Source organism: Lethenteron reissneri, unplaced genomic scaffold, assembly GCF_015708825.2.
Source record: "Lethenteron reissneri isolate LAM-NWPU_2019-01 unplaced genomic scaffold, ASM1570882v1 scaffold_1928, whole genome shotgun sequence".
In the NCBI taxonomy this organism is placed as follows: domain Eukaryota; kingdom Metazoa; phylum Chordata; class Hyperoartia; order Petromyzontiformes; family Petromyzontidae; genus Lethenteron; species Lethenteron reissneri.
Genome location: NW_026891694.1, coordinates 146,843 through 157,500, shown reverse-complemented (window position 1 = coordinate 157,500; position 10,658 = coordinate 146,843). Strand labels below are relative to the sequence as shown.

Sequence of the window (10,658 nt, the reverse complement as noted above, 5' to 3'; positions counted from 1 at the left end):
ACCACACCTCCCACCAGACCTCCCACCACACCTCCCACCACACCTCCCACCAGACCTCCCACCAGACCCCCCACCAGACCTCCCACCAGACCTCCCACCAGACCTCCCACCAGACCTCCCACCACACCTCCCACCAGACCTCCCACCAGACCCCCCACCAGACCCCCCACCACACCTCCCACCAGACCTCCCACCAGACCTCCCACCAGACCTCCCACCAGACCTCCCACCAGACCTCCCACCAGACCGCCCACCAGACCCCCCACCAGACCTCCCACCAGACCTCCCACGAGACCTCCCACCAGACCTCCAACCAGACCTCCCACCAGACCTCCCACGAGACCTCCCACCAGACCTCCAACCAGACCTCCCACCAGACCTCCCACCAGACCTCCCACCAGACCTCCCACCAGACCTCCCACCAGACCTCCCACCAGACCTCCCACCAGACCTCCCACCAGACCTCCCACCAGACCTCCCACCAGACCTCCCACCAGACCTCCCACCAGACCCCCCACCAGATGATCAAATCACTAAATCCTGCCTCCGTTTCAGGATCAGCAGCAGCAGCAGCATCGTCAGCTCGCTGGTGTCGAGGTGACGTCATCTTCCCGAAGACGTCACCCGACACACATCATCCTCCACAACATCATCATCAGCAGCAGCAGCAACATCATCAGCAGCACCAGTATCATCAGCAGCAACATCATCAGCAGCATCAGCAGCAGATTTATGAAAATCTGCTGCAGTACGGCCATCAGCATCAGCAGTATCATCAGCAACTTCATCATCAGCAGCAGCAGCTACAACAGCAGCATCAACAGCAGCAGTATCAACATCATCATCATCACGATGATCTGCATCATCATCATCATCATGATCCACATCATCATCAGCAGCAGCATCATCAGCAGCATCAGCTGCCGTTTTCGACATTTGGCAAGGCTCAGATGGGGTCTCAGCTGATCCCAACAACACCGCCATCATCAGCGCCATCATCAGCAGCATCATCAGCGCAATCATCGTCATTATCTCCCGTCTCGCACGGAGAGTCGTCGTCATCGGCGGCTCGGCTTCAATACATGGAGATGACGAGTGGTCATCTCCAGGAGAGTCTACATGATCATCATCAGCAGCATCAGCAGCATCATCATCATCAGCAGCATCAGCAGCATCATCAGCAGCGTCATCAGCAGCAGCACGAGCAGCAGCAACAGCATCGTCAGCAGCAGCAGATGTCTGATCATCATCATCATCAGCAGCAGCAGCAGCATGACCAGCAGCATCATCATCCTCATCATCATCAGCAGCAGCAGCAGCATGGACAGCATCATCAGCAGAGGTCTCATCAGCCTCATCATCCTCATCATCATCAGCAGCAGCAGCAGCATGACCAGCATCAGCAGCAGATATCCCATCAGCCTCATCATCATCATCATCAGCATGAGCAGCAGCAGTATGAGCAGCATCAGCAGCAGCTGTCTCATCATCATCATCAGCAGCACCATCATCAGCATCTCGTTGAAGGAGTTCCGAGTCTCGACGACGACGATGACGACGAGTTTGTGGGTTCAGCCGACGACGACGACGACGATGACGCTGCCTCCATCGCCCTTCGGAGTTCATCGACTCCCATCAGGGAGCCATCAACGGCTCGACCCAAAACCTCCGCAAGTCCTCACGCTCTCCCCGGACTCACCGGACTCACCGGACTCACCACCACCGGCACCGGCACCGGCACCACCACCAGTTCACCGAGCCCCATCAAGATCTCGGCCAATCTCCACGCCGCCACCGCTACCGCCACCGCCGCTACCCCATCGGGTCCCGTCCACTACGGCGCCGCCAGAGGTCCGGTGGGTCTCCGCGGCCGGTCGGAGGCCGTCAGCGTCCCTCCGGGCTCCTCCACGAAGGATCCGGAAGGCCGCGGATCTTTCACGAAGGATCCACGCGGCGGTGGTTCCTTCACGAAGGATCCGCACGTCGGCCGGGGCTCCTCCACGAATGATTTGCACGGACGCAGTTCCTTCACGAAGGATCCGAATGTCGGCGGGGGCTCCTCCACGAAGGATCCGGAAGGCCGCGGATCCTTCACGAAGGATCCGAACGTCGGCCGGAGCTCCTCCACGCGGCCCGCTCAGAAGAAGCGTCACGGAGGCCGTCAGAGGGTGGGCGAGGAGGTGGAGGTTGACGAGGTGGTGGCGGCGGCTGAAGAGGTGGAGGAGGTGGTTGTGGAGGAGGTTGAGGAGGAGGAGGTGGGCTTCGAGGAGGCCCTGTCGAGGCTGGGCGAGGACGTAGCGAGGCCCACGGACGCTGGAGGCCTCATGGCCGAAATCACGCGCCTCCTCCAGCAGCAGCAGCAGCACCACGCGGTGTAGCGGCCTCTAGTGGCTGATGCGTAGAGGTGTGTGGCTGTGTGTGTTGTGGGTGAGCTCCTCCGGCAGGCAAGGCTGCGTTGGCTGGGTCATGTAGCCCGCATGTCCAGCCACCGCATGCCTAAGCAGCTTTTGTTTGGCCGGATCGAGGGGGCTAAACGGGCGCGGCACGGGCTAGAGAAGAGATGGAGTGACGTGGTACAGGAGGACGTGGAGCTGAGTGGACTTGCCGATGACTGGTACCAGCGGTGTCAAGATCGGCCTCTGTGGAGGAGGCTCGTGAAGGACGCTACTGGGCAGTTGGAGGAAGTCGCCCTCCAACAACAACGGAGGGCGGAGGAGCGACGCCCACAACAACGAGCGGAGCGCCGGGTGGCTAAAGCACAGCAAGTTGGTACAGTAGGGGGCACAGGTGGTGCATCAGCCAGTCATCTCAGTCATCTCGGTCAGTTGACCCGTGGCACCTGCTGGGTCTGCCCCGTGACCTCCTGCCAGCGGGCGTTCGACACTTCACGTGGCCTCAAGGTGCACTTGGCCTGCCACAAGCGTCGTGGTGATGTCACCACCACTTAGTGGCGAATGGCAGTTGTTGTTGTTGTTGTGGGTGGGGGGTGTCCATGTAAATCAGGGGTGGGGAACGTCCGGCCCGCGGGCCTAAAGGCCCGCAAATGAATTAATCTGTTCGAGCCATGACATTAGGGGTGAGTTAATGAAATGTTTGACCCAATAGAACGGGCTAATTTTTAAGTTGATAATTGTATATGGCCCGCGAATGACGTTGTAAATATCCCCACCCCTGATGTAGATGGATCGGTGCGTGCGAGGGGCTGGTAACACTTCCGCCTGGCACTGTTTCTCTAGCAAGCACCACGCTAGAAACACTGAAATGAAATCGGCGCTAGAGACCCCGGGGGGGACAGGCGTTCGTGACGCCTTCTGGCCGAACTCCATCTGGCAGAGCCAGGAGACTGAACCCACCCCCCCTCCACCCACCCCTCTCAGCGTTCACCCAGGAACACTGAGATTGGCCACGTGGAATGTCCGAACTCTCGTTGCGGAGGAGAGACTGCCTCTCCTCTGCCGGGAGATGGACCCATAACGGCCTGAACCTCTGTGCAATACAGGAGGCCTGGTGGATCGGTTCTGGCTCCTGTCATCACTAGGGGTGGACATTTCTCCACTCGGGGCAGGGAACTACCAAACAGCAAGGAGTGGCTCTTCTTTTGAACAAAAGAATGAATGTGGGAGCGTGGCGGTGAGGTGAGGTGTGGGAAGTTGTAAGCCCCAGGCTAATGTGGGCTCGCCTTCCTATCAACCGGAGGCGAGGAGTGGTGGTGGTTACTTATGCACCCACCGAAGATGAACATCCGTGGAGGAATGCATGCAAGGTCAATGAGTCAGATGCCTTCTATGACCTCCTGTCTCAGGTGCTAGCTAAAGTGGTCCCTTGAGTCATCCTGTTGGGTGACTCCAATGCCTGAGTTGGTCATGATGCTGGCACCTGGTCTGGAGTGATTAGAAGGCATGGGCCAGATCAGCTCAATAACAACGGCAGGAGGCTGCTAGATTGTTGTGCAGCCCATGGGCTTGTAATTTCGAACACGCTGTTCCGGCATCGGCGCATCCACACAACATCATGGATGCATGCCGGGTCCAAGCAAGAACATCTGCTGGACTACATAGTGATGGACCAGCGGATGCGAGCCCATGTCCATGACACCAGGACCTACCGTGGAGCTGATCTGCCTACTGACCATCGACTTGTCATCTGTAAGATGCACCTACCATTCTTCCACTCTGGTGGTGGGTGTCCATCTAGGACCCCATTCAAACCCATAGTGGCCTGGTCTCAGCCAGCTGATGAAAGTTGCAAGCGAGAATTGCATCATCGCTTGCGGCTGGGGTTGGCATCACCCCCCACTCCTCCTGATGCCGAGGGGAAATGGGCGAGGTTTAGGACTGTGGCTCATGCAGCTTCAATGCCTGCTTTGGGTACACGGTCCAAACCTCCCCATACACCCTGGCTGACAGAGGAGGTGTTCCGGCTGATTGAGAAAAAGCCATCTGGTCCAACACCATGTGAGACTAGGCTCTAAGAAAAGCTGTCTCGGGTGTGGACCAATCAACTTCAAGGACAGTGCATACATGATCAGAGTTGTGTTTTTTGTTTGCATTCCGACCGCAGGTATTGTGGTCAATGCAAACATGACTACTTGTCAAAAAAAGGTGTCAGTTTTGTTGCCAGATAAAAGGGTAAAAACCAATTATCAATGAGGAGGCTTACCGCAGCCTTCGCTTGGATGTTCGGAAAGCCGTGTGGCGCTGCAAGGATGAGTGGTGGTTGCGGGTTGCTGAGGAGATGGAGTCTGCCTCAGCAGCCCGCGATCACAAATCGCTCTTTAACTCCATCAAAAAAGGAACTTACAGTGCCACACCTATTATCATCCTCAGGGGAAAGAACGGTGATCCAATCTCTGACCCCCCAGGAACAGGTTTGCAGATTTGATGAGCGTTTCTTTGAGGTCTTGGGGGAGAGGAAATTTCTCAGCCTGCAAAACATCGTGGGGCAAAGTGGGGATGACCCTGCTGAGGCTGTGCCCTATATGACATCATAACAACAGTTTGAACCACTGGACGGGTTCCGCAGGATTGGATGGATGCCCTGGTGGTCCCCCTCTTTAGGAAGGGGGACCGCACAGACTGTAACAACTACAAGGGCATCTCACTCCTCAGTGTGCCGGGAAAGGTCCTGGCAAGGATTATTCAACATCGCCTTGCAAGGCACGCTGAGGAGAGGCTTGCGGAGCCCCAATGCGGTTTCAGGAAAGGGTGGTCCTGCACAGATGCCATATTTTCTGTCCGTCTGCTACAGCAGAGGTGTAGAGAATTCCATCAGGACCTACATATCTGCTTGATTGACCTGATAAAGGCCTATGATATCATCAGTAGGCCTGGGCTCTGGGTTGTTTTTTGTGCTTTTGGAGTCCCTGACCCTCTGCTCACGCTCATTAAGGACCTTCGTGATAGTGAGCGGGCCCGGGTGAAGCCACGTGGCCGGGAGTCGGAGCCATTCCCTGTACACCTTGGAGTGCGACAGGGATGTCCTCTGGCTCCCACATTATTTCACATATTTTTTGACCACGTAGTTCGTGACGCCTTCCATGGCTGCACCGGAGGAATTTCCATCTGGTACAGATATAATGGGAGGTTGATCGACGCCCGGGTGCGGTCAAGGGATGGCTCCCTATTGGTCACCCACGTTATGTATGCCGACGACCTGGAAATTGCGGCTCACTCAGAGGAGGAGTTGGAGGCGCTGCTGCTGAAACTGGAGCGTGCCACTAAGAGGTGGGGCCTTACCATCAGCCCCATCAGAAAGAAGCACCTGCCTGGGTATTTTGTGCCATTAAACACTCCACCCCCTCAACTCCCCTTTGGTGGTGGGGCAGTTGTGGAGAGAGTGGAGAGTTTTCCCTACTTGGGCAGTGTGCTTAAGACCAGCTCTGGTTTGATAGCGGAGGTCTCACTCCGAATCAGTCGAGTGTAACGCTGTGTAGAACTAACCTGGTCCGTCACTCCACATGAAGCTTCAGGTCTTCTCGGTCACAGTCATTCCCTCCCTTCTCTACGCTTGCGAAACGTGGACCCCCCTAGTGGAATATCGTCGCCGGTTAGAAACATTTAGGCTGGCCTGCCTATGATCCATCCTGGGTTTAATTTTGTGTGGAGCTCACAAATCCTCGAAAGATCTGGACAAAGTCCCATCGGTGAGCTCCTCCGGCAGGCAAGGCTGCGTTGGCTGGGTCATGTAGCCCGCATGCCCAGCCACCGCATGCCTAAACAGCTTTTGTTCGGCCGGATCGAGGGGGCTAAACTGGCGCGGCACGGGCTAGAGAAGAGATGGAGTGATGTGGTACAGGAGGATGTGGAGCTGAGTAGACTTGCCGATGACTGGTACCAGCGGTGTCAAGATCGGCCTCAGTGGAGGAGGCTCGTGAAGGACGCTACTGGGCAGTTGGAGGCAGTCCCCCTCCAGTAACAACTGAGGGCGGAGGAGCGACGCTCACAACAACGAGCGGAGCGTCGGGCGGCTAAAACACAGCAAGTTGGCACAGTAGGGGGCACAGGTGGTGCATCGGACAGTCAGCTCAGTCAGTTAACCCATGGCACCTGCTGGGTCTTTCCCGTGAACTTCCGTTAGCGGGCGTTCAACACTTCACGTGGCCTTCAAGTGCACATAAGCACAGCGGTGACACCACCACCATTTAGTGGTGAGTGGCGATTGTTGTTGTTGTTGTGTGTGTGGTTGTGTGGTTGTGGGTGTGTGGGTGGCTGGCTCACGTAGCCCGCATGCCCAAGCACCATATGGTCAAGCAGCTTCTGTTTGGCCGGATAGAGGGGGCGAAACGGGCTCGAGAAGAGATGGAGCTGATGGGGTTACGGGAAGACGTGGAGCTGAGTGGACTTGCCGATGACCGGTACCAGCGGTGTCAAGATCGGTCTGTGTGGAGGAGGAGAGTCGTGAAGGACGCTACTGGGCAGTGCCAGGCTAGGTGCACGTTTAGGCTGCTGGCCAGTTAGAGACAGTCGCCATCCAGCAACAACAACAACGGAGGGCGGAGGAGCGACGCTCACAACAACGAGCGGAGCGCCGGGTGGCTAAAACGCAGCAAGTTGGCACAGTAGGGGGCACGGGTGGTGCATCTGCCAATCATCGCAGTCAGTCAACCCATAGCACCTGGGACCTTCCCGTGACCTCCTCATGCACCTAGCCTGGCACGGCAGACAACCAATAGCACCTGGGGTCAAGTCCCTTGACCTGCTGCACCTAGCCTGGCACGGCAGTCAACCAATGGCACCTGGGGTTGTCTGCCTTACCACACTTCACGTGGCGGCCTCAAGGTGCACCTAGCCTGGCACGAGCGCCGTGGTGACGTCACCGCCACGACAGCGGCTGCCACTTGATGTGGGTTAATGGAGTGGCGGATATGGGGATTTTGCCGATAATAGTATCCGGATAAGAGGATCGGCAAGCCCTATTAAGTCATTGGGGTATCGATATTTAAACGTAGCACTCTGTATGGCTTTGTATTTTAAAGGGACCGCGTATAGCCTCACGCTAGTTTAGCACTTGGTAATTTGCATATCACACAGCCTGCTGTTGAGGTGGCTGGGTAGCTGAGTGGCTGGGTGGCTGAGTGGGTAGCTGAGTGACTGAGTGGCTGAGTGGGTAGCTGAGTGACTGAGTGACTGAGTGGCTGAGTGGCTGGGTAGCTGAGTGGGTGAGTGAGTGGGTAGCTAAGTGGGAAGCTGAGTGACTGAGTAGCTGAGTGGGTAGCTGAGTGGCTGGGTGGGTGGCTGAGTGGGTGGCTGAGTGGGTAGCTGACTGGCTGGGTGGCTGGGTAGCTGAGTGGGTAGCTGAGTGGCTGGTTGGCTGAGTGAGTGGGTAGCTGAGTGGGTAGCTGAGTGGGTAGCTGAGTGGCTGAGTGGGTAGCTGAGTGGCTGGGTAGCTGAGTGAGTGGCTGAGTGAGTGGGTAGCTGAGTGGCTGAGTGAGTGGGTAGCTGAGTGGGTGGCTGAGTGAGTGGGTAGCTGGTTGGCTGAGTGAGTGGGTAGCTGAGTGGGTAGCTGAGTGACTGGATGGCTGAGTGAGTGGGTAGCTGAGTGGGTAGCTGAGTGGGTAGCCGAGTGAGTGGGTAGCTGAGTGAGTAGCTTAGTGACTGAGTAGCTGAATTACTGGGTGGCTGAGTGGGTAGTTGAGTGGGTAGATGAGTGACTGAGTAGCTGAGTGGCTGAGTGGGTAGTTGAGTGGCTGGGTGGCTGAGTGGTTAGCTGAGTATATTTTTGTTATCCTCCCCCACTCTGCCTGATTGCAAAGACAAAGTCCCCCCGTGTAGCCTCTAGCAGACTGTAGGGGCAAGTGCTGTTAGCGAGTAGCAGCACCTTTGAAGGCTACCAGCACAGTGACACACGAGGGGTGGGTGGTCAGCACCAAGCCCGCTCGGACGTCTTTGTCTTCCCCAATTGACGACGTTTGTCACTCACACCGTATCGAGGTACTCAATTGAGGCTGAGTCGACCTAGGGGAGGCCCAGTCCCCTGTGGCGAACGCACGGCACCGCTGTGAAGCCTGCAGCACTGTCGAAGTTGTATTTATATTTAATTTACTCGGAGGTCCATTTCCTTAGCGTCGTGGTTTATGTGTTTCGTGTTTCTACGTAAATGCGCCCTTCGACTTTGTATCGTCACGCGATATACAATTGTAATGTGAGGATATATCCGGCTCACTGACGTATCACAACTCGTCACGATGATTGGCTCTGCCGGTCCTGGTCTATAGCCAATGGGGGGGAAGCCTAGGGGCGTGGCCCTGACGTAATGGATAGGTGACAGCTGCAAGTAGATGATTGGTTCTGCTGGCTTTGGCCACAGCCAATGGGGAGACGAGTCAGGGGCGTGGTCCTGGGAGCCTACCAGGGAGTCTGGAATATTCCATGGGCGGCTAACCAGGATTGGTGGAAACGTACCACGTGACCCGGGTATTAAATAGGGGTGGAGACGAACGACACGTGGTCAGAACGGGAACGAACGGAGGAAGGGGGCCACGCGGGAGCGGGGCTCCGGGTTGCCACGTGGTCCAGGCTGCCACGTGGTCCAGGCTGCCACGTGGTCCAGGCTGCCACGTGGTCCAGGCTGCCACGTGGTCCAGGCTGCCACGTGGTCCAGGCTGCCACGTGGTCCAGGCTGCCACGTGGTCCAGGCTGCCACGTGGTCCAGGCTGCCACGTGGCGGTGCGTCTCTCTCTCTATCTGTCCCTCTCACGCTGCCTGCCAGCAGCGTGAAGGAAACTGTAATACAAGTTGAATAAAAGACCGGATTCCAGAAGTCGCCTCAACGACCTTTATTACACAATGACGGGCGTGTCAGTACTGAGTCAGTACTGGGTACTCCGCTACTCGCGAACTTTCAGGGATATAAACAAAGGCCCGGTCACCGTGCGGTCCAGTTGCAGCCTGTTCGAGAGGCGGTGAGTTCAATCGACCCATGCAACCGATAGCGGTGGTGGCATCTCCATCTGCAGAACGTGAAGAACCAGTGGCATCTACATCTACATAACGTGAAGAACCAGTGGCATCTACATCTGCAGGAGAAAATAAATCGACTTGCGAACACGTAACTCTAAAACCTAACTCGTTCGTAAGCAGAGGAGTCCCTGTATGATGATGATTGTTGTTCAATAAATGATGGTTTTTGCCGTTCCCCCTGTGCTGTATTGGTTTAATGAATTGTCCGTGAGAAAATGATACCGCGAATTGAATCGCTATACAGACTCGCAAAGTGTGAGTCTATGGGTATCTGTGTGAGTGACTCAATGTGTCTCTGTGTGAGTCAATGTGTCTTTTTGTGAGTCTGGGTTTCTGTGTGAGTCTATGGGTCTCTGTGTGAGTCTATGGGTCTCTGTGTGAGTCTATGTGTCTCTGTGTGCTCTGTGTGAGTCTATGTGTCTCTGTGTGAGTCTATGGGTTTTTGTGTGAGTCTATGGGTCTTTGTGTGAGCCTATGGGTCTCTGTGTGAGTTTATGGGTCTCTGTGTGAGTATATGGGTCTCTGCGTGAGTCTATGGGTCTCTAAGTGAGTCTATGTGTCTCTGTGTGAGTCTATGAGTCTCTGTGTGAGTCTGGGTCTCTGTGTGAGTCTATGGGTCTCTGTGTGAGTCTATGGGTCTCTGTGTGAGTATAAGGGTCTCTGTGTGATTCAATGTATATTTTTGTGAGTCTGGTTCTCTGTGTGAGTCTATGGTTCTCTATGTGAGTCTAAGGGTATCTGCGTGAGTCTAAGGGTCTCTGTGTGTGTCTATGGGTCCGTGTGAGTCTATGGGTCCGTGTGAGTCTGTTCCAGGAGACTTGAGACGTTCACTTGGAGGCAACACTTTCATTGACGACACAGTAACTCAACCACCCTTACCCCGCTCTCTAGGGAGGCACAGCCTCCGGGCCTAGCGTACCCTATCACTCGGGGTAACTCGGAGCCCTCCGGCTAAGGGTGACCTCGGGGAGGCTGACTGACCCCACCCAGCCAAGGTGCGGGTCCCGACCACTGGTCCGTGCTCGGCCCCCGCCCTCACAAGGACATCGGGTCCCGGGTTCCCAGGGTCCCGGGTTCCCGGGGTCCCGGGGTCCCGGGGTCCTGGGTTCCCAGGTTCCCAGGGTCCCGGGTTCCTGGGGTCCCGGGTTCCTGGGGTCCCGGGTTCCCAGGGTCCCCGGGGTCCCGGGTTCCCGGGGTCCC

At 56.3% G+C, this 10,658-nt stretch overlaps 1 protein-coding gene across 1 annotated transcript in view; it reads left to right on the top strand.

Moving 5' to 3' along the window:
* LOC133339584 (probable basic-leucine zipper transcription factor Q) overlaps positions 1 to 9,634 on the top strand; it is a 107,127-nt gene extending 97,493 nt beyond the window's left edge. Inside the window, exon 4 of the mRNA XM_061547695.1 lies at positions 556 to 9,634. Coding sequence (XP_061403679.1) covers positions 556 to 2,378 — 1,823 coding nt within the window. The 3' untranslated portion in view covers positions 2,379 to 9,634. The remainder of the gene's footprint in view (positions 1 to 555) is intronic.
* The last annotated feature ends 1,024 nt before the right edge of the window (positions 9,635 to 10,658 follow it).